Below are 25,644 nucleotides of genomic sequence, written 5' to 3' on the forward strand. Positions count from 1 at the left end.
AAAATACATGATAAAACTAAATAAATGCAGCTAAATGAAATAATGATCATTCCAATCCATTGCTAACCAAAGACAAACACAAAAGACTACAAATGCATATCAATACTAACCAGCAGAACATCAGATTCCAAGTAAAACAATCAAGTTTTCTAAAACAAAGTAAATCAAACATCTCTATAGGCTTCAACTGTGCACGACAATCAATCAAGCTTGGGATTTCCCGCTTCTTCTTTACAAAGGTAAGGGAGATAAATCTGATTAACTAACTGCATTATCTCATTACATGATTATCTCTCTTCGAGTGTAAATTCACTTGGCTTCATCATTGTGTCACGTGATTGAATGATGCGCTTTGAGTGGATAGTAATTCTTTGTTTACGTTTCGATGTTCATTCATTTTTGGCGCAGGGATACTATTTAATGTTATCTTTATCTAAGTTCAACAGATTAAATTATTTAAATAGATATTGCGTTATGATTGCTTCTTGCTTTGTCAAATCTACCTCGGTTATTGGAAACATAGCTTGCAATTTATATAGTCTGCACTTTTTCAAACTATATTTTTGGTGGTAAATCGGATGGCGACATTTGTTACTATTAATAGGAATTTTCTGTTGTGAGTGTCGAGTTTGTGGCTACACTGAACAGGGTTGAAAACAACCCTGTTCAAAAAGTATCACCCTCTCTGTCAGAATTCATACATGTATGATTAAGCCATGATTAAGTTTGCAATTTACGCAAATTTATATATTGAAATACAAAAAAAATGCAGTTGAAATATCCGGCCTGGTATTTGTTTGTTTGTGGTTCAACAGTATTTTAGTTATACACCGGCGGACAGTTAACTTAATATTAATAAGCAGCGTAACCTATATTCTATCAATAATCGTAACTTGGGAAACTTGGGACTCAAAACAAAAGTTCATGCAATACAGGTTTTGTAACACAATTATTTTCTTAATATTTAAAGTTTTCATATCAGTAAATAATGATTGACAAGATCAAAATTAATGAAAACGACGTCAAAAAACGACGTTATTACGTTACAAACGTGCCCCCACCCCTTAACTTTTGACGTTCATTCATAGTCACGGATTAATGAGTCACTGAATTTCATTGTGGGCATTTTTTACCAATTGCTATAAGGGGATTGCTTGTTAACACGACAAATTATATGTGCATTATAACGCAACAAATTCATGAACATAAATGAAGCCTACCACAGATGTTAGTTACATGTACACGTATTATACCGTGTGTCAGCATGCTAAGGCAGTAACATGGTACTAATTGTTTAGTGGTGTGTAGCCTGTCAAATTTCTTGCGGCTATTTTTTTCAGTTGCTTCCTTTAGTCTAGCAGTCACATGATATCAAAATGGTAGACGAAGACCTACTTCTAAAATGAAACTAGGCAGAACAGAGGTTTTACGATGAGTAAAATACTTTTTACCGAAATATTCAAAGGTAGAAAATTAAAACAATAGTTATCAAACAAATTCCACATGATACCTACCTTGATGACCACATAATCGTGCTCTTTTACATTATGTAGTCCAATAGCCACATTAATGCGCGTTTAGGGAATTTTTTTTAACATTAGGATATATTCATTTTGTTCCCTTAACGCCACAAGTCGACTTATTCATACCAATGTAAAATATATTCTTTAATTTATGTTGGATGGGACCTCGCGAGCTTAGACTGCCTAGGCAGCTGGTCTCTTTCAATTCGCTACAATAATGAGCGATCAGGATACTTTTTTTCATTATTTTGACATTTCTTATGTATCCCTGTAACGCTACAACTCTCTACCATTTAACAACGGGCGAAATGATGTACTGAAATAATATGCATTGATGTTGAATAATAATGACAAAGTTGTTCAATTTTTATCCGACAGTGATCTGAACTGGATTAAATTTGTCATTAGAGTTGTTATTTTCACATTAATATATGATGGGTCACAAATACCGTTATACATGTACACAACCAGTCAGATTTGTCCCAGATTTACCGATATCAGGATACTTGATAAACAATCGACACTTGTAAGTGTTTTATGATAACTTAACATGTTTTTTGGGCATACTGACATAACTTAATATGTGTTTAATAGTAGGCAATAATATTTTCGTAGAGATTTGAATTTATAACGGAGATAATTTCAAAATTGTGGCCGCGAGGATTCTCTGCGCAAGGACCGCTTGCTACTTTTTGCTGGGATGGTGGACGTCACGAGTCTGCCATATTAAAAAATCGTCAAAAGACTCGTTGACGGCCATTTAGGTGGACTATCTTTCAATGTGTCTTTGATTTAAATCATGTTAATTAATTGTGACTTCTTTTGTTTTATTTCCCATGCTAAATGCATTGTCGTATTACCTTGTGATTCGTATTTTCGATTAACTTATGCTATAAATTATGCTACCTACATTCTATATATTGTCTAATGTCTTTCAACTGCCAAATATGTTTTTGTGATTTTACTATAAGAATTATTTATTTGTTTCAAGTGTACATACTGAATATTATTATTTGCATGAACTGATGTGTGTGATATATAAGTTACATAAATTATGCTATTTATTTATAATGTCGGTCAAAAGCTATTCATAGCTTATGTTAAACTGTTGATGATAGTACCTGACAATAAATAAATATTGACTTGACTTGACTTGACTTGAATTGTAACTCCACAATATTTAACACTGCATTGTTAAATAAAAACACAAAAGTTACACATAGTTTATTTTAAGCCAATACTAGTGAGGTCGGACAAAATATTTTGGAAAATGCTGTATTTTGTAACTCCACAATATTTAACACTGCATTGTTAAATAAAAACACAACAGCTACACATAAATCTTTGGGGAATGCTGTATTGTGATACTTCATTTTAAAGGTATTTTATAGTAGAATAAGAAAAGTATGCTTCAGAACTTTTATTGACACATCTGTACCAGACAATCGGATACTTGAAAATGCACCATTGCTGCATTCTCTCTGTCAGATTTTGCAGTTATTGCACCAGTTATGGTCCTGCTCAAAATTGTCTATATGAATGCATATTTTGACTGAAGTTAAACTAACTGATACCTTTAAACAAGTATTTCAAGTTCTCCTGCCTCTAAATCTCTGTCAAGCTGGTAGGTATACAGATTTCCAGGCGGGGCTTCTGATATATTCTCAAGAGCAAAGTTGTAAAAAGTGTAAGATAGAGCAGGTAAATCAAATGAAACATTGGAAATAAAAGTTAAAAAAAAAATCATTTTTTATCAATCTTGACCATTTTTGACTTTTCTCCAGGTGATGTTAGGCCTATTACTGTATTAGTATTGGGGGGGGGGGGGGGGGGGGGGGTCGAGGTTCGTGTGCCGTGTTCTACCAGCATCAAGCTAATGAAATATTAGCACTAGAACACAATTGGGGTTTCCAAAACACACCGGAGACACATGCTGAAAATAAAAAGTCATCGTAGAAATTTTCTTTGGAAATTTTTTCGCGGATTTTGTTTATCCAGCTGAGAAACCAGAAATTAACAGATTAAACAGTGATACATGGATCTCGTAATTCAATGGACCATGCATTTACCTCTCATGTTAACAATAAACTAAATCTAAACTCTTGACAAGGGCTCAGTATTGAATTTTCCACTAAAGCTTTTTCGTAGCCAAGCATGTTTTCAGATAACCGCCATATTGCTTTCTTATGGAGAGTAGTAAAGGAAAGCAACCGCTGGAAGTCATGATTCACGTATTGAGAGGTGGGTCAAAAGATCTCCTTTGTGCCAGTTTGCGCCAGCGTTTTGGACTATTCTATTTCACGGAAAATACAAACAAATGATTTTAGAAATGGACTGAACTGTTCACCAGTATTCATATTTATATTTAGATGTCCAAATGGCTTGTCAAAGTTGAGGCTTTTCATTTTGGGCATCAAAGTCATATTTTCGATTTTCGAAATGTAATCGGGCCATACCATCATATCCCCTTATGAAGCCTCTTACCTTGACAAGAGGTTTGCTGTAAGAAAAACATTTGATTGGATGATATAAATGACTTATTTTCCGAAAATAGGTTGAGCTTGGGATTTCCCAGATTTGTGCGGACAAATGCAAATGTCACGTAGGTTATGCGTGATTTCTTAATCAATATCATCTCATTTAAGAGACTGCAGACAATATTTTTGGTTTATTTATGACAATTGAGCTTTGTTTTATTGATAAACGATAACGTTTACAATATTACAAACATTTAACATACACGTTTTACTTTTACAAAAAGGCATGTTTACAATGTTGACAGATATAACTCCGGGCATGAGCGGAAGCGTCCGACCTTGCTACCAATACCTTTCTCTTATTACACTTAGGTGTTATGAAATACAAATTCAGATCGATCTGTCAACAAAGCATAGCCATTTTTTAACTATCTAGCAGGTGCCCGTTATCTTTCCGCTCAATATACTTAGCGCTGGGATCTGTCATTCTTGGCTAGGAAAACAAGAAGTGGAATATGGACGCGTAGTCGCCAAAACAAAAATCATCAAAGACTCTGAAGCGGCTGTTTATACGGACTCGTAGACCAAATAATTGTACATAGATGGATTTTTTTTTACGATTTTTGAAATGGCAAATCCGTCACGTAGGAATTGTTTTGTATCAAAAGTGGGTAGTTATTCTGATGGGGATTCTGTGTAAAAGCATATTGCGTCAATAGAATATCATAAAAACAAGAAATATTACCTGATAATGTTATTTTATATTAGTTCCGTACACAAAAAAAAAAATACCCAACAAATTATAATGATGCGTTTTTTCTTCATTTCATACCATCAAAACATAACGATATATACATGAAGGGCACCTGCAAGGCTGCGGTTCACAGTTTTACAACAATTTGAACACTTCGGCCATGGCCGAGTTGTTACAATTGTATTTACGAGGTCTATCTCGAAGCTTGGCAGAGATGGTCAAGTGTTTACGCTTGGCATTGTTGTCTATGTCAGTTAAGTTTCTTTTTATTGGAACGGTAAATCTTTTGTTTTAATGCATTTATTGCTTGTTTTGTGCAAAATATCTTTGAACTTACACGTTGAAATATGAATTTAAACCGTTATTATCTATTTCAAACATAAAATACTTCTCTAAACACAATTTCAATATTTTAAAAAACAACACTGTTTTGGCACAAATCCGTTCAGACGTTAGGGATTGGAAGAATTTTAAAGAGTTTTTTACAAGTGATCATGTTTCTTGTATGTAGTTTTTGTTTAAATTACAAGAATTTTATGCAAGAGATCATATTAATACTTTAATAGTTTTCATTTTCTTCTCTTTCCAACTGTCTTTAAAAATAACAATTATACACTATATTGGGATGACCTATGCATAACACCAAATTTTAGTAAAATATAAAGTTTTAGTTATGCAAGGAAAAGTATCATTCCCTTGTTAAAAAGACAGACCATAGGGCACACTGGGAGCCTTGTTTACCGGCTTTTGCACGTGCCCTATAGTCGTGTTTTTTTTTATCTGTCCATCATACATGTGAAACATTATAATGTTTTTGTGAGATTTTTTACACTAACAGAAGTTAATGCATTAATTTAATAGGACACAAGAAATTTCTATAAACAATTCAAAATAACCAGTTATTCAAGAAGATTAAATACTTATCTACATACTTACCATGTTGAAGGTAGTTTAACCCTTTACTTCATAGATACACAATTTTACTTATCTATCCATAGCTTCATAGATACGGATCTTAAAGTTTTATCGATAGCTTCATAGATACGTAAGCCTACGTATTCGTAATGTAGGGGCATTTATTTTCATACCTGATGCTTGTGTATTCGCTATAAATTCATATTCATGAAGTATAAACATCGATAAATACAATGCACTAAAAAAAACTATGTTACTATTTAAAGAATTTCGGAAAATCGCGAAATAAGGTCACTGGTATCAAAGATGCGTAAAACGTTGACTGCGCAGGTTTGTGGGCATTCCTTTCTCGTTTTCCTCGTGGAAATTTACACAATACTGCAAGTTATAATTAACTACCAATAATACAACTATATTTTATTGATCACGCGCCTGACGTCACAGGTCATGGTTCGGAAACGTGTCAAAATGTCGGCCATGTTGGATAAACAAAAACTCATCTGGCTTGTATAAACAAAGGCCATAAATCATTATATGGGACATATGTGTCACTTTTGTTTCGCTAATCCGGTCATAAAAATGCGCATCTGCTTCTACAAATTGAAAGTAAGTACAAATGTGTTATGAAATAATGACTATCCCTATTGTTAAACTTTGACATGACCCAATTTAACATCGCTCAGCTGTTGAAACACGTGTTTTCGAATACACAAGAATGCAATGTAGAGCTAATTTCTGCCCTTGTTAACTTCAGTTTAAAACAACATTCCTGAATAATGTCATTTATATTTCAGTGTTTGTCTGACGAATCGTAACATTCTGGCTTCGATTAAAATGAGTTTGAGTATGACGTCGAGATGGCGAATTCGGACCTCGGCGTCACGCACACAAGGATACGAGAAATGAGGATTTTTAAAATCAAACCCAATTATGACAATACCTGGCCAGGCAATAAACGATATAAATTTAGTAAACAACAACATGCAGGCCTCATTTAGTAGTTGAATAATAACTTTATTTGTTCATTGTAGTGTTTAATAACCGAAAGTTATTCGTACTGTGACTGTTGATCAACTTTTTTTTTCTTCTGTTTCATATATATAAATATACCGTGCTTCTTTGTTGTGAATTATTTTTAATTCTGTCCATCTTTGTTTCAATTCAGGTTGCATTAAATGAATTATAAAAATATGTTGTTTATATAATATTTTGTGTTATGTTTGATAAATAAAAGTGTAATCAAAATTAATTTTCTTCAAATTTGACATATTTTTCTGTTTATTTATGAATATTATGCGGAAATAATTTAGATAACAAAATAAAATTTATATGACTGGATTGGAAATTTAATTCCCTATAAACTTTACATTGATGACTTATTAATTTAACCAAAGGAAATACTAAGTAAATAGGTTTGTAATACATGAGGGTTAAAATTCCAATAATATCAATAATCTCCTATGAAGTAGGGGTACTGATATGAAATGATAAGCCATACACTGGCAGCCTGAAATGGCTTAGGTTTACATGTAGTAAAGGGTTAAAGGCAGTTTTATTTTCTGGATTGATAGTACATGTATGCTTATGATTAAATTATATTCTCAAGAATATTTTGTCTGTTTCTCTGAATTTTTATTAACCTTTTTCAGCTGTGCTTATGGTGGCTGTTTTGATTTTCAACATGTATACACCAGTTGAGGTTACAGCTTCATACCTGTCAAACTTAAAAGAGTGCAACTCATCATTGTCCTGTAGGGCCTGTGATCCAGGATACTTTGCTGATCAAGGTATGTCTTTGTGGAAAAAATTAGTAAATAAAAATAATGTTTGACTCTGTACATGTGTCTTGGACTCTTACTTATTAATGAATGATAAAGTTCAAGATTAATCCTGAAATCAGGGTTGAGAGCTTTCGAGTTTTCTTTATATTTGTAAAAAAAAAAATTATGCTGGTCTTTTGGCATTACAAAGTACTCCGAAGTACCTCGAAAAAGATATAAATGGCTTTAAAATGATTTTCAACAGGGGAATAAGGCCTAAAAACAACAAGATGTGGTTCAGGTTACCCGACCCTACCTACGGAATAGGCGCCGACCCTACCGTTTTTATAGTCAGTTTGAAAAAAAAAATGAAAAACTAAAAAAAAAAAAATATTTTTTTTTTTTTTTTTTTTTTTTGCTTTTCAATATGAAGTTTAAAACCTTAAATGTTTATATAGAAGATAACTTTAACGCCATTCTCCAATGATGAAAATGACATTCTTATATAAAGCCTAATAAAAAAAAAGAAAAGCCTACCTACCCTACCTATTTTTGAAAAGGATGTAACCCTAACCAAGCAATTATTTTTTTTAGGCCTAAGCCCCTGAACCCACTTAAAAGGTTTGGGGCAGTATTCACTTCTGACAAAAGTCTGAGTTTTTAAATGTCATGCATTTATTTAACTATACATTTAAACACCGTTTATGTAAAATGATCGCTATTGCGAATTATTTTTCGTTTCTTCTCTGTTTAATTCAAATTTAAAAAAAGAAATCCAAATGATTCTGACTTAACTAAGTTTATTTACAGTGTATGGATACTGAACGATGCAACAAGTTGGTAATGTGTAGCCAACATGCAATCTTTACAACTAAATGTTTTACGTAACCAATAACTCGCAAACGCTTATTGTATTTCTAATAATTGTTGATCCTAAATATCGTCAATTAATCCAAAGTTTTTATCTTGATTCCCACGATTTTGGATTAACAATGTTTAAATGTAGTTATTTTTTGCAGAGAACGTGTTAATAATTGTTGAATATGGTATTAACAACACATATGGCCAGCTTAAGCAGTATTATTCTTCCAATAACAAGTAAATTAATACTGAAAAAAATTTCACAATCTTTTTTGGTGTCGAAAGATTTCAAATTTCATGTCATGTTTCAGTTTAAAAAAGAATTAAACTACAAACTGCAATCAGTTTTATCCGTCTTTATTTCACGTATAAGTTATTAACAAGCACTTTCCTTTCAAATGATATTGAAATATTTAATATTATTGCCAATGGCTAGAAACTCACAATCCTATTTGTATGTCAGATACCTTAAATTAATCAAGAACAGTTATGTTTCATTTCTTTATCATCAGAGCTGCCAGTGAATGATATTTTGGCTTTTGCGTTGTATCTTTTCATGATAATTGATTTTTTTTTGTTATTCTAAATGATCTTTTTTTCATGAAATGAATTTATATCCATCCATTTGATAGATTTTAAAATGTTAAATATGTGTCCATGGGGATAAGTCCCAAATACTCATTGTCCCTCTGTATGAGATGGCATCGGCCCACTTATGTTTCACCAAATGTTAACTAAAGGTGGATAGATTAAATTGATGAAGTAATGAATACATTCAAATGGAAGGCAAGATATGCTCCAGCCAACCCCTTTCCATGTACATCCTCCAGTAAAAGAAAGTCAACAGTCAAGAAAATCAACAGTCAACAGTCAAGAAATGATTGAACTTGCATTTGTCCAAACATTTACCCAAACATTTACTTTAAATAACTTAAGTGTTTAAATGTACAATTAATGATTAAAGCATTGAACTATATCATTCTTTAATAACATGTGCTACTAGTTGGATCCATTTTATTTGTATGTGACGTCATTATAAACTACTTATCATTTTTTCATGATATGAGTCAAATCCTTTGAGTGAAATTATTCGAATCTTCGCACTTGTAATGTAAATTTTCAACCCCTCTAAGTTATATGATATATTATATGATTGCATAGTACATTTATAGTCTTGATGTTGTTTACGTAAAATTATATACAATCATATTCCATTTGTTTTTGCATGGCCTTTGTATATTCAACTTTGAAATCATAATACATTGGAAATTTGTACACACATGACAAAATGATCTGGGTTTTTTAAAATAGCTGTATTTTATTGAGCTTTTTAAGTCTGTTTAAGTGCTTTAAGCGTGCATTAAGCTTGCACTAAGTTAAGAGCATTTTTAAAAAAAAATCTTGAGTGTTTTTTTTTTTTCAAACAGGAAATGTATTGTAGAGCAGTCTATATCATCACAATTCGAGGTTTGTGATATCACATTGGGTGTCTTGTTGGTGATATTTTCTGCTATGACATCAAAGCTATCAGTTTCACACACCCCAGATTAGGAGATCCAAATATTTGGCCATGCTGTACATCCTTTTATTGCTAATGCTAAAAAATACCCATATTGAACTATTTTTCTATTGTCCTCACGCAATTGCCTCTCTTGTTGAAGATTGTCGTCTGTAGCGACATAGAAACCTTGTCTTATAACATTATTAAATATCCAAATAAATCATTTCTCGCATCAAATGGCACGAAAATAATGTTTTCACACTGCATTCAAGAAATAATACTGCACACTCCTCAGATCTACATGTATTTAGAGAATGATTTGACTATCAACATATTATAAATCACTGCGCGCATATCTATGACATCCACAAATTATGACATATCTATACACGAATTATTTCATTATGCAAAAAAAGTTCCAGCGAAAAAATATGTTTTAACTTTATTCTGTTTAACTGAGGTGGGAGAAAAAGCATCTACCATGGCCACTCCTCTAAGATGGCTTATCCAAACACTCGATCGCGCAGGGTGTGTTGCGGAAACTCAGTGAACCTTGTTTACACATAACACTCTACTCTCGGGTTGGGATGAACCTATCTTACACGAAAGGCCAGATACTTATAATCATCTAACAAGGGTAGGTCATTTTCTTGGCAGTCAATTGATTTGTCAGTGCTTCTTATTATTTCCTGATTTCTTCTGGATAAAGATATTTCGACCTTTTTCTGGGCAGGGGATTTAAATGGAGTGTGGGAAATTATTTTTGTAACCTTCGGGAATGACGATTTTGTTATTGAATGTAGTCGTTTTTTTGGCTTTTGATTTCTTTTACTTGGGGAATGTTCATGGAACAGGTTTGGCTGGAGTGTATTTTGCCTAATATTGTATTCATTAGGCCTCACCAGATTGATGACTTATCCATCAGATTTTTTCCAAAAAATAATGAGGCGAGCGAGCGAAATAATAATAAAAATATTTGTTTTGCATTTAGCAAAAAAGAGGAGCGAGCGAAGAGCGAACAAATATCTATAGTCATTTAACTCACTTTTGCTCACATTTTATTCACTTATAAACTAAACAATGATATTGTAAACAGAACAAGGATAACATCCAGTGAAAGAATGATAACACTAAAAGATAATTCTATACAAATATTAAGTTTTGAGATCAAACAAATGCTATTTGAGATCAAGCAAATGTATTTCTTTAAACTATTTAATAAATGAGAGAACTCGATCAAAACCACAGTTTTCCAGTTTTTTTTCAAAATACCCTTTGCATGGCTAAAGTAAAAGCCTGGACACAAGCGCCAATGGTCACAGACACCTGCCTGGCCAATATCCAAATCTATTAAATAGGTTTTCCACTTTTCCCTTAGGAAAACTTGGTTAAAAATAATTCTCATTTAAAATACATTGTCATATCTCATGCCATGGAAATTACTAGACAAGGTGACTTGAAAAATAACACACAAAATGAATATAGGCATTTAGTGCAATCAAATATAAACTACAGCTATCACTCTTGCAATGACTACATGATTGGCCTTGGTAAACATCTAAGTTCTGGAAGAGAATTTACAAAAAACCTACACTGTTTTGTGAACCATTTCAACACCAAATATGTCACAGAAAATTACAGCCAGCGCCAGATTGATTTAGGCTTTCTCAGAATTTAACGCCTATCTTTTTTAAACTTGCAGATTTTTTTAGATATCTTGTTCAAATTTAGTAATAGAAAACATAAACATATATACAAAATACACTTTTACTTCTTTTATACTGCAAATACTGAATGTGTTAATTTTCATATATAGCAAAAAAATATTTCAAGAAAATACAAAAATATGCAATATTTTTTCAAAGACAAAAACCATTCAGCATAAATATTTAACACTTGAATGATTTCCATATATAGTTTACATATACACATGAACATCTAAAAAATCTACAAACATTTATTCGCAACGCAAAGCGTGTTTAATATCTTTTTCCAATCACACAGTCGGACAACATTTTTTTTTTATCCTTTTTGACTTATATTTACAAAATATACACAATCTGGCTTTTTTGGTGTTTTTGTGTGAAGGGTAAAACTCATGGGATTGCATGAAGCACATAGGAATGTCAGTCAGGTTAATTTCCTACTTATTTGAGCGTAGTACTATAGAAAATAGTTACTGAGTAAATGGGTTTTCGGCAAACGTTTTGCTATCAAAACAATGGCGCAAACAAACAAGAAACCAGAGAGTTGTCCTGACGTTGTTGGTTATATTCACAAAGTGTCGCCTCTTAAAACGAGCAGAAATGGAAGTCAGTTCTTTGGAGCGACAGTACAAACAGAAACAGGTTACGAAACCCTTGTTTCTTGGAGAGCAGAAAGTCACCATGCTTTCAGAGACATGGAAAATGCGAAGTAAGTCTTAAATGTTCATAATTTTATAGCATTACGTTCTTTATCAATGTATCCTATAAGTTCGTGCCTTCCGGTAAGTTTGTGGTTTTATTTATGACGTTATTTCATAAAAATTTTGATCATAACGATCGACCCCCCCCCCCCCCCCCCCCTGTGTTTGTTTTCATCTGAACCCTAATCAAAATAAGTGGAAAAAACTGGTATAGATATCAAAATATCTATTATAGACATGTTATGCAATTAAATTTATATCTTAATCCACTTAATTCTGTGGGTTCAAAGACTCCATGTTATCATCACTGTTCAACATATCATCCTCTTACTTGATATACTCCATAAGTCCTAGCTTATTCCAGACTTCTAAAAAACCTTAACTACTTTGAACCATCCAGATTTCTTATCAAACCAATGTGCAATATATGTCAGGTGAGCAATTCAGGGCCATTTGGCCCTCTTGTTTCTTAAACTGTTAGTAACGGTTTAAGCCATGAAACGGAGAGATATATGAAAATCTATGATCTGATTTTTTGTCAGCAATCTTATATCATTGGTTTGCAGATTTTTACGCAAAAATTTGCTCTTTCTGAGACAAAAAATAAAAAAGTTGTTAAAATGGTAAATCTGTGAGAGTGCAGCTTTAAATGTATATTTTTGAAGGAAACAAATAACACAAAAAATACCGGTCGGTGTAATTACCGAAATCCTGGTAAAGACCGAAATCCCCTTTCATTTTCATAGGTATATATCGTTTTCTTTTATACGCCCGGCTTTAATACTTTATTGTGTTCGAATGTTGTATGCCGTAATTGTTGGAGGTTGGAGAGGGGTGGAGAAGTCGGAGGAGGGGTGGGGGTCGTGGTGACTAAAACCCGGGACCCCCTTTCATTTACATAATTTCATACAAAAGAAGAGTATGCGAGGAGGTTCTTACGCCATTGCTTCAAATCTGCATTGTGTTTATGGCTTGTATGCGGTAGTTGTTCGTGGTTTGAGAGGGCAGTGGGAGTCAAATGAGGTGGTGGGGGCAAAAACCCGGAACCCCCTTTCATTTTCAAAAGTAACTACAATAGAGTATGCGACTTGGTTTTTATGCCGGGATGATCTAATTCATTGTGTTCATCGCTTGTATGCCACACGTAGTCGTATTGGGGGGGGGGGGGGGGTAGTAAAACCCGGCACCCTTTTTATGTTCATAAGTAAATACAATAGAGTATGCGAGGTGGTTTGTACGCCGGGATTAATTACTTCATTGTGTCATCACTTGTATGACGTAGTTGTAGTTTGAGAGGGGAAGGGGAGTCAGTGGAGGGGGGTTGGGGTGACTTAAACGTAATCAAAATCAACGAAGTATGATAACATGCTTTGTTCATTCAATTTCTTTTATGAAAATTGTACTGTATTGGACGGCACCGCACGGTACTGCACAGCAAGACACTCAAATGTGAGATCTGATAAGACAGCAGACGGTAATAAAGATAAAGACAGAAGTTGTGTACTTTACACGGGCTGGAGTTATTTTGTTATTGTAGATATTAATATTTAAGGATTTAACTTCAAACTAGTAGTTCAATATCACATTATATTTTTGTATTGATTTTCTTATTTTTAGTATGTCGTACATTGATTGTTAAATAGCTGTCTTATTTTTTTATTGCTATTGCTTGTAAATAGTTATCAGTTTATATCGTTGAAAGCGCCTTTGAACGTGTATATAAAAAGGGTGCTAATTAAGTTAATCAATAAAAATAATAATTGTGTATTGTGAACAAGTTGTGTGTCGAGAAAGGTGAATAATTGGTATCAAGCGGGAGTTGATAATACAATTGTTCTTATGTGTATCATGACGATTTGTATGTGTCTCAACAGTTTTGTGGGATTGCTTGCTATGTTTCATTGCACAATCTCGTGAAGAAAGAATTACAAATAATACAATTTCACTTAAATACCATCACTGCACGTAAATACGAATCATCAACATCATTTTAACATTGGTCATGATAGGAAAGCGTACTTCATGAATAAAGGCATAATATAAGATTTTATATCCTAAAGCATACCATTTAAATTCATACATGCAATTCTCGTCTCAATATCGATATGGACATGTCATTGTGAGATATTGGTCCATGTCTGTTACCTATCAGTAATGACACCCCGCTGTGACAGATTCTTATTGTGCGGTCAGTACTTGGAACCATGCTGTAACTGATGACTATAATACGATGTGTATTGAACCCCAATGGCGTTCTGGTTCAAAACGGAATGCTCCTGTGAACCAGAAATTAAATCTTGTATTTACACGAAGGTAACAAGTAAGAGTATGCAGTGTATGAGAGAAACATCTGAAGTCTGAATATTTATTTCTTAATGCAATGCAGTTCAATAATACATTGCACATCAGTGTTTACTATTTATATCCATGTATGTTTTATCAGTTATTCGTATTGTTCTTGGTATATTAATAGTTTAATATATATCTATCTAAGGGCATTTGCTTTTAAAAAGAAAGGCGACAAATATTAGGGGAAAAGTTGAAAGCAAATGTGGAATTTAAAATTGGCTCAACACCTTGAGGCTTGAGAATGTGATATGTTAAAATTCACCTGTTTGGTAAAAAGGTGTGAATTCGCAGAACCTAATGAAAGCGCTTGTTGATAGATCAAAGTTAGAACTGTGTTATGAATGTTTGTAGCAAAATTAATACCTTAGCATGGCTTGAGCACAATTGTCAGTATGTCAGTATATATAAAAGTGTGTTCATTCAAATATATTGCATTTATGTTCTGTTCACTCTTGTTATTAATCAAAGTGCTGAAAGCACTGATGGACTAGGGCTTCATTTAGGGGAATGTTGATAACCATGTTCTAAGCATTAAACAAATTGGCTCACATCACAAGGGGTCACTGTTTAATGGGCTAGCTTGAACTTTAGACTAAAACTGCTTGCAAGCTGCAAAGGAAATTTTAAAAGTGTGGGTAGAGGGAGGGGGGGGGGGGCTTAAGTGTTTAAGCAGATAAAGTCATAGTTCTTTTGAAAATCTCAATGTCGTTAAATCAGACCTAAACAAATTAATTTACGTGGTTGGTGTATGTTAACCAAAGTACACATACTTGTTTAATTTGATTAAATCATTTTATATCAAAGATTTGTTATTTGCAGTTTCAGAGAAGATTTTCAATGATGTAATTATATCCTATATAGAAAACCTGTCACCTCTTTTTCAGGGGAGCTTTAAACCACAGGGCCATACTTTGGATAATATTTGTAAAATACATCAATATATGCAACAGTAGGCCATTCTTGTATTGTCCTCTGTCTCTGTCCTGATAGCTCCCTATATCAATAGTTGCAAATGGTTGTAGGTTCATGATTCTCCTGGTCATTGGTCATACAGAAAGATGTTGAATGTAGAATCAAGAAGCTTTCATTTCAGGCACTCCGAATTGAATAGAACTGTAACATTTGGAGTGCCTAGAATTTGTAAGATTCCTAGGCAACCATGTATCAGGTGTTGCAGTACATTTTCTTTACTACAAATACTTTTACCCGTCCTTGTAAATCTAAAAAAGCTTTCATTTCGCAAAAGTAGTTCATATATTAAACTATGATAAGGTTGCTAAATCAGAGTTTGAATAATTTTGTTATCTAGATGTGCCTTTAATTGATGCAATTTAAAGTCCAACTCATGATGTCAATTGAGCTGGTTAAGCAAAACTGCATTTCCTTGGTGTGCATTATATACTTGAATAAACAAACAGTTTTTGCGTTGGAAAGTACATGTATTGACAATGTTACATGCAATTTTCTTGACCTGACTCCATCCAAGCCTTAAATCTTAGATCAACATGTACTTGGGGCTATGTGTTTTATCAATGAGAACTATAAATTATGTTCAATTTAGTGCCACTTATGATATATCATTCCGAATACAAAAACACTAGCATTTTCTTTAAAACCACTAGCATTAATATCCTATGTTATGATAAAACCATTGCCAAGGTGTTAATTTGAAAACACTAGAAATTTTATCTGGTCAGGGTTTGACATAGTCTTTCTAGGCAGCTGGACTTGTTTTGCAGTTACTTTGAAAATCTTTAAAAGCTAAACTGATCAAGACTGGAGCAAAATCCTCACAATACCAAAAGGGATTTTAAAGACTTACCAGATCATTCTCATATCACCAATACCATTAGTTTTTATCTACAAACTTAAGTCAACATAAAAATGTTTTACATTATATAATATTGCAATGAATAAAACATATTGCAATAACATAGCAATCAAGCCTAAACATGAGATTTCAACATTTTCCAGATAAACAATAAATAAGTTTACTTAATAATTTTCTCGATACTTACACAAGCTGGAAAATGGTCTCTTTTTGAATACTTCACATATTTCATGGCTTTCATCATTCAAACTAACATTTCGCTTGTTATTTCAATATTCAATGATTTGGTAAACATTCATAAATGATGGTTAAAATTAAGATTCATACTAATCATGCCTACCAAAAACACCTGACTGACCAATTAGAATCCAATTTCGGCAGGGCTTATTGGTGGTTCAGTGAAATCAACCATGACCTCCCACAATCTGCACTGATCAACAGTAAATGCATTGTTTCCATTGTTCTTATTTTCATAAAGTTAGAAAACAACTGCAGTGAATAAAATTTATTCCTTATCACTGAGAGAAAGTTTAAAATGAACGAAGCCGACGGTTACATTTAGTGGGATATCAAATCCTACAAATGTATTCATCATTTTATGTAACTGTATTTAGTATAAATGTTAAAGTTTTGAAAGTCTAAAAAGTTTCATTTTTTGTATATTTTGTGTTTTATTTAATTTCATTGAAATTTGTTTTTTTTTTAGTGTTCAATCCCATGCATACTTGTTCACATTTAAGTGCAAGAAAAGTCTCTAAATTATGATCTGAATACATTTTTATATTAATGTTAGGTCACATAAAAGATAAACAATGTATTGTGATTTTTAAAAATTACAGTTTTTCATCTGTTTAAAATTATTTCAAATGCTGTGCATTGAAATTTGATTTTGAGTTTAAACTATGACAGGAATAATTCAAGGGAATGTTTTTTTTGTGATTTCTAGCATTTAAATTGTCTGAATCGCATGAATATTTATAAATTACGTAAGGTACCGGGTATTCTCAAATTTGTCACACTTGTTGAACTTTGTACCGTCTTCTTTTGTCTGTCTCAAATTTAATACAGCATTGGCTTCACCTGTTGTTTATTAAAGGGACTGTACACCAGAATGGCACCAAAAAAGTTGGATTTTTTTCTTTAAGGAATCTAAGGACAATTTTTTAATAAACTATTTTACTCTTTGATATCGTTATTGTAAATAAAATACCAAAATGTAAAATAATTGCAGTGCAGTGTCGAATCCACTATGCTATGAAGACTGGGTGGAATTTCCAGATATATACCTAACTCGCTTAAATCACGTAATAACATCAACGGCAGATTACGCATAAGGAATGAATTATACTCGGTAGACATACAATGTACTTAGTAATCTTTTTTTAATGGAAAAACACGAAATAACTGCTATTAATAAATCATTTGTAAACTATGTGCATCATCAGTTAGTAAGTTTCAATGCATTAATTGTACACATCGATACCAAGTTAATGTCAGGTTTCTATAAAAAAGAAAGTTTTTTCTTTTTCATTATTAACTGAGTACAGCCCATTTAAAATGTACCTTATAATGTCTGTGACTTATCAAATATTTAATAGTAATGGTCTGCAACCAAGATTTGTTTGAATTATCAAGGTTTCAAACTGCATTGTGTATGCGATTGGAAAGCTAATCTTGAAAGCTCCCTTAATTAGTATGATTTTTAAAAAAATAACATAGACCCTGCAAGGTACTCATATTTGGATGATTCATAAAGATTTGCACAGTTATTTATGTATAATTGCATTTATTGATACAGGTTACCTTTTTCAAATCTATGATTTAGATTGCAAAGTATAACTTATATAAATAAATATATATTCTTAACTTCTAATAAGTAATTAGTTATATGTCAACTGTGCACCAAAACACTGAATCTGTATGTATACGCAAGCTTATGCATTAGTCAATTAATTGTAACCATGCACCCCCCCCCCCCCCCCGGTCCAGGGAATAACGGGGACTTTTACTTTCGGTCCAGCCAACCCAAGCTAAAATCCCCGGCCTGCAGGGATGATCTGATGGCAAAGTCCCCACCAAATCCCCCCCCTCAACCAAGGGACATTAGGTTAAGCCACATCCGCACTGTATTTTCCACGAAGACCCGATACTGCGGGGCCACCTGAAAGGTAAAAACACGGCCCATTTCCCCGGTATACCCCCGGATGTGGGGGCCCTGGTTACAATTGACTGGTGCATGTTGATCCATAGTAATCCAATCTCATGCCAAGATGATTTCTGGTCTGACATCTTCAGGTAAGTTATTCTTAAGCATAAAAAAGCCTGGACAGCATTTGAGAAAGACTGTTGTGAGGTTAAATCTTCATTACTTCACTATGCCACAACATTGGGTGATTACTGATTTTCATTCTTGGCGAGGAAAACAAAAAGTGAGCTCAAAGCGTCTTCAGAAAAAGAACTTTATGCACCAGTCAAATGTAACCACGCCCGCCCCCCCCCCCCTTCCAGGTCTGGGGAATACTTTGACTTTCAGTCCAACCAATCCCCTATAAAATCCCTGCCCTACCCTGCGGGAACGAACTGGTGGTAAAATCCCTGCCAAATAACCTCGCACCCCAAGGATCTTAGGTAAGGGTAATTCCCCGCTATATTTTGTGGGAAGACAAAATCAACGCAATCATCAGGCACTGCGGGGACACCGCTGAAAGGTGAAAACTCTGCCATTTTCCCTAGTATACCCCGAGGGGGTGGTAACAATTGACTGGTGCATAATAAGAGTAGAAATCAAAAGTGAACAGGCAAATGGCGATGGTTTATCACACAATGTCATTGAACAAAATGTACTTACACTGAGAATGGCTCCAAGACATTTCTATGCACATAGGTAAACACTCATCATATTCATAAGCCAGATGCTATGCACATATTCATACATTTGGCTTCATTTAGAATGAAACTTCATAAATAAGTATGCGCATATTTGATATTTCTTTATCTCCATTTTGCAAAATTGAAATCACATGATTTTATCAAACGAACTTGTATTGCTTGAAATTCTACATGTCAAATAAAACATGCTATCCACGGTTAGATGACAATAAATCCGTTTGATGGTGGTAATCATTCAATGGCGACTTTATTGATAAATTTCTTCAATATAACACGTATAAAATTCACATCATCAGCATCCGTAAGTAGTGATAACATGTACATGTGTGAATCATTCGACCGCTCTGATCAGAGTGAATGAGTCAATACAGTAGACTGGTACCCGAATTTACTTTTCCCCAAGAACACAAGTTATAACGTTATACAGGTACGCAGCATATGGTTTTTTATTTTACATTAATAGTATTTAAACAATCAATACCAAAAATCATGCTGTATTTAAAAAAGTGCTGAGTGACATGCAATGATTAGTTAAAAAATAAACTTTGTATTTAAAAAGAAAATGTCACGGCAACATGCAAATTATGTCGAAAAAAAGAACAGCCCTGTTAATAAATTAATACCAACATTCTATACAAAGGATAACAATACTTTTTTTAAAAAAACAACAACAAATCTCTTGGTTGTTCACTACTTAGACCGCAAGCTTGATTCGTTTTACGTACCCACAAGACATTTCGAATGCGCGACGGGCACCGTGGTTAGCTGATACTGGTCTCTTTTCAGATAAAAGAGAAAGCGGCTACCAGTCTATCAATCAAGAGCTTTGAACGGAAAATGTCGATGCATACTTTTCCAATATGTTCATATTCTTATTGCATTTAATCTGACCGTATGCAAGAACATTCATGTAGTTAACCCGATTAACTCACTCGCTACGTACCCATTTCTTGTGCTTCATTAAAAGAACATACAATTAGCTTGTCTTGTTAGGAGAACTATTTTTATTGGATGTTTTCATTGTAATCAGTTCTGGTACTACTTTGATTATTCAAATTTGCTAACGGCAATCCAATCAAAATACAGCGTATGAATACATTACGTCAGTGAACCCCCAGATTCGGCTTGAAAATGCAGACATCGCGATTACGGCTATGAACTAGGCCACAAGTGCCCTAGTCCAAAAATGAACACATTCTGCAATGATGACCTCAAGGTGCGTTGTTTTTTCACGTTCACTCACTATGTACAGTAAAACCTAACCGAGTTACTTTATATGCATTCTCAATTAAGCGGTGTACGTCAAGCTTTCAAACATTCAAAAACCAACTACATGTGTGTAGAGAATACTTTGTGTTCACATGCCTTATGGATTTGGTGCCAGAGTATTCTTATAAACATATAGACAGACTTGGTGATATGGACTCTGAAATGCAGTTTGTCAAAAGTGCTGTTTTAAACTTGTAAGGGTAGTTACCAGGCCCTAATATCTCGAAACTTCTTAAGATTCATAGGCTTAAGATGCTTATTTCAATTAGACAAAATACATGCTGATAGAGATTTTTTTACATATCAAAAATTGTTTATTGTGATAATCGTAATGATAATTCTTATTTTGAGTATTAAAACAATTGAAAAAGTATATAAAACGCAAAATACTGAAAGACAAAAATAGTGGGTTTAGCTTAATCCAGAGACTTAAGAAGTTTCGAGAAATTGGGGCCAGGACCCCTTGGTAATTTGAATGACGGTAGATCAATCACATATGCATTTTATTAGCTAGACTATTAGAGGAATAAGGAGGTCTACTACTCGCCCAGGCGCCGGCAATGGCGTGTGGTTATATTTTTAGGACAAGTTTGGATTTTCACTCATAAGTCCAATACCCTTCTTTCAATTGACTTAATACTTCAGATAGTTGTTCACGGCCATCACATAATGAGGTAAGATAACTCCATATTATCCTTTATACAAAATATGGCCCCTGATTGACTCTTGAACTTCTGTAAATGTTTAATGCACCAGTCAATTGTAACCACGGCCCCCCAGGTCCGGGGGTATACCGGGGATAGCCGGGGAAAAGGGCTGTGTTTTTACTTTCCAGGTGGCCCCGCAGTGCCGGGTGACTGCGGTGGTTTTGTCTTCACACCAAATATAGCGGGAAATTGGCCTTATCTAGGGTCCCTTGGGTGCGGGGCTTTTGGCGGGGGTTTTACCAACAGATCGTCCCCGCAGGGCGGAGACTTTGCCTGGGCTAGGCTGGACCGAAAGTCAAAGTCCCCGCTTTTCCCCGGACCTGGGGGGGCCGGTGTTACAAATGACTGGTGCATAAGTGCAGGATAGAATATGTATTAATAACTTCTATACCCTTCATTCAATTGACTTAATACTTCACACAATTGTTCAGGACCATAACACAATGAGGATACATAACTCCATATTAACCTTTATACAAATTATGGCCCCTGAGTGACTAAGGTTAAGGTTTTAGAGCAGGTTAATGTTTTAGGGCAAGTTGGATATACCATCAAGAGTACTCTCATTCAATGTACTTAATACTTCACACAATTAATGACGACCATTATTCATTAAGGTCACATAACTCTATTTTTACTCTAGATACAAATTATGTCCTTTGATTGTTTTTTTTTTAATTTTACTTCTAATTCATTTTGACAGGCACATTTCTTTATTCTTAACCACATTTTTATATAGGGAAAACAAGTTATTTGAATGGCTCGTGTCGTTGAACGAGCGGGCTGGTGGATTGGCAGTGTCATAGTCACCTTATGTAACTCACAAAATGAATAATCAGAACATAATTTTAATTCAACGTATACCAAGGTGCATAGTCATAGAATAGAAAGAACATTTATTTAACGTTTATTCAACATGTCCATATATGCATCGTCTATATGTCGATATGAGTAATAGTCTGTTTGGGAAAATATAATATGCAAATGATACAGTTGCAAATTAGCAAACGAAAATTTTCTATTATATGGAGTAAGATCAAATTCATGCCTAGGCGCATTTAATTGTGTGTTGTGGATTTACTGTGCGCCATTGTCTGGTACAAAAAAAAAAATCATTGTCATTTTAGATGTTATGTGTTTTTTGTATGCCTTTTTGTTCATTGAATGTGTATTTGAATTTTTTTTAACATTTTGTATCATTTTTGCTCGTGCCTTGCTGTGTCTTCTCTGGGAAACATATCATACCTTTTGAAGTGATTGGGTGCAAGTTTGTTGCTGCAGAGACCCGTTTGTAGGGAAACTTTAGTCTCACTGAGGTGGCATATCTCTCAGCGCAACTCACGTCGCAAGTGCAATAACTCCTTTTTCAAATTGCGGTAACCTTTTGTCGTCGTCGAAAACCATGGGCCAATAATAAGCAATAATCGCGGCCGCATTTTTCGATCCGAACCGGAAACACATGATTGATATATTTCTTGCATATCTAAATTTATCAATTTGTGGAAAAAATGATGTTGAAAACAAACGTTTGTACAATTACACCAAAAAGCGCATGCGACGTTGTTTACTGACGTCATATAGCGCAGTAATTTTGAATAACTAAAAATAGCGTTTTTAATGATTAATTATGTTCAATTTTAATTAAAAGTCTTGCAAACATATTATTTGATTGTGCTTTATTGAATTGGCATAATATTCTTTTCCATAAACCATACAATAAATGAAAAAAGAAGTGGCGCGTTGTTGCACGTGACTCATCTTACATGGGGAGTTTTTCCAGCACTGATCACATGACCGGAAACACAAGTCCGGTATGCAAGAAACTTCAGTCTCACTGAGGTGGCATATCTCTCAGCGCAACTCACGTCGCAAGTGCAATAACTCCTATTTCAAATTGTGTTAACCTTTTGTCGTCGTCGAAAACCATGCGGCAATAAAAAGCAATAATAGCAGCTAGCTGATGTCAACATGCATTTCCTGTCATACGATATACATGGTACATTCAATTTTGGAGTTTACCATTTATGTCAGAGCTAGACAATCAGTGAGACCCTTTTAAGCGCGTGAGTTTGTTGCTGCATAGACTTGCCGTGAATCCCATTGTAGGGAAACTTCAGTCTCACTGAGCTGGCATATCTCTCAGCGCAACTCACATCGCAAGTGCAATAACTCACTCTCCAAATTGTTAAACCATTTTGTCGACAAACACCATTTGTAAACGACTAGCAATAAATACAGTTAGCTGATGTCAACTACATTTACTGGCATGGATTATTCCATAATCATCGCTTTATGATGAAATATTTATCCATATCGCATCCACAACATATAAATAAATCAAGTTCATAAACAGTGCAATGGAGTTCGAACTTGCTCGAAAACATGACATGTTACAGGCATATTTTCCTCGCGTTTCGCTTTCGAGTCTTTGAGGTAAGCATGAAGTAACAACTGAACTTAAAAATAAAAAAAAATGTGTTTATGTTTTCAGTCTTTGTCACCCTTTAGGTAAAGCTGAGACATATGCATTGACGTGACATTCAATAGTACTGACAACAATGTCACACCATTATACCTATGTTTCTAGCCATGGGTTCTTTGTATGCTTTGATTGATAATTGACAGTCATTATACAACTGTTTTGTCAACTCAGTTTTACATCTTGTACATATGTTTTATTTATTTTGTTTTATACACTGAATGTTCAGGATTTCATATGTGTATTTAAGTGCAATTATTATACATGCTTTACATTTGCCACAACTCTTGCGCGTTTGTGAGTACTACATTTCTGCTGAAGAGAGCTCACTTACGTGGACTTAAAACATTGCATTTCGGTATGATTACTAACCCATTTAAATGCTGGAGTGCTTTTATGTGAATAGTTCTAAAACAGGATATTGAGGTTAATAGAAAAATGTTTGTGAGCTAGATAGGTCCATAAAACAAACAGGGTACAGTTCACGAGTACTGTCATAGTGGCAAGACTGTTGTTAATTACCTTTAATTCGAACATATCACTTTACGGTCATTCCCATAAATGTTTTGGCAATGGCAAACTGTTTTCGCAGAATAGGATGATTATTTCAAAATAAAGTATCGATTTCTTTCGGAATTAATTTATGATTTTTAGCTCTACTGGCCAAAGGCCAGAAGAGCTTATGCGATGGTAATGTGTACGTAGTATGTGCATCCGTGCGTCTGTGCGTCTGTAAACAATTGCTTGTGAACACGATACAGTCTTCAGTTTTGATTGTATCTCGATGAAACTTGTACAGTATCTAGATATCCATTAGAGCTCGGTTCCTTTCGAAAACCAGCCAGATCCGCCCATGCATGCCTAGATTATGGCCCTTGATAGTATAAAAAATGCTATTGTGTAAACAATTGGTTGTGAACACGATACAGTCTTCAGTTTTGATTATATCTTGATGAAACTTGTACAGTATCTAGATATCCATTAAAGCTTGGTTCCTTTCGAAAACCAGCAAGATCCGCCCATGAATGCCTAGATTATGGGCCATGAAAGTTTTAAAGAAATGCTTTCTATTTTTAGCCAGGTCTGCATGAGCGAATTCTATTTTTAGCCAAGTTTACATGTATATGTTAATTCAAGTCAAGAGTTAAGGGAGACAATTTGCAAGTCTAGGATTTTGAGAGAAAATTTGCTTTTTGCTTCTGCAGTTGATTTTGTGAATTACTCTGCCTTGTTCTTGTTGAAAACCCAAAGGCCATTTTTTAGCTTTAAGTTCTGTAGTTTGCGCATTCATCTTAACAAAATTGGTTGTGAATGTTTAAGTTATGCACCTGGTGTCATTACTGGCCACACCCAGGGTTCACAGGTTTGGTAAACATAAATCTGGAAAGGTTTGAAAATCTTTTTGTGTGTTCGTGCATCCATCTCAGCACAATTGATTGTGAATGTTTGTTCAAATTGATCAATGTTGTCCTAGGATGCCCTTGACTTTGACCTTTTGACCAACTTTTTTTAACTTTTAAAACTACAGAAAATTTTACTATGAGTACAGTTTTGAAAGCATTTTTTTTGTCAGATGACTTTTACTTGGCACATATTAAAATAGTTCATGCAACTAATCTGCTTACAATACTTTCTGGGCTCAGATGTTGAACGTGCTACGTTTTCAGGTAACCCAAACACAAAACATAAACTATATGTCTGTTGCCTTTTACCCATACATACATGCTCTGGATTGATATGACCACAAAAGCCATGCCAGTAGAGCATAGGCCCTTTTGGGCCTCTTGTTTTTTAACACTGCATAAGCAGTCTTAAAATAATATGAAATGAAAACCAATCAGGGAGGGAGGTTATTTTCACAATACACATTTATAATTTTTATTGGTTAACTTTATAAAGCACCCTTTCGATACACATGTTCA

General features: G+C 34.1%; 1 protein-coding gene across 2 annotated transcripts in view; it reads left to right on the forward strand.

The window, feature by feature from the left end:
• The first annotated feature begins 1,359 nt into the window (after positions 1 to 1,359).
• The window catches only part of LOC128211259 (proprotein convertase subtilisin/kexin type 5-like), a 48,440-nt gene continuing 24,155 nt past the window's right edge, over positions 1,360 to 25,644 (forward strand). For both annotated transcript variants that reach the window (XM_052915839.1, XM_052915840.1), the window contains exons 1-2: positions 1,360 to 1,465; positions 7,319 to 7,456. In XM_052915839.1, the coding sequence (XP_052771799.1) occupies positions 1,432 to 1,465; positions 7,319 to 7,456 (172 nt within the window). In that variant the 5' untranslated portion in view covers positions 1,360 to 1,431. The remainder of the gene's footprint in view (positions 1,466 to 7,318; positions 7,457 to 25,644) is intronic.

Source organism: Mya arenaria, chromosome 12, assembly GCF_026914265.1.
Source record: "Mya arenaria isolate MELC-2E11 chromosome 12, ASM2691426v1".
NCBI classification, from domain to species: domain Eukaryota; kingdom Metazoa; phylum Mollusca; class Bivalvia; order Myida; family Myidae; genus Mya; species Mya arenaria.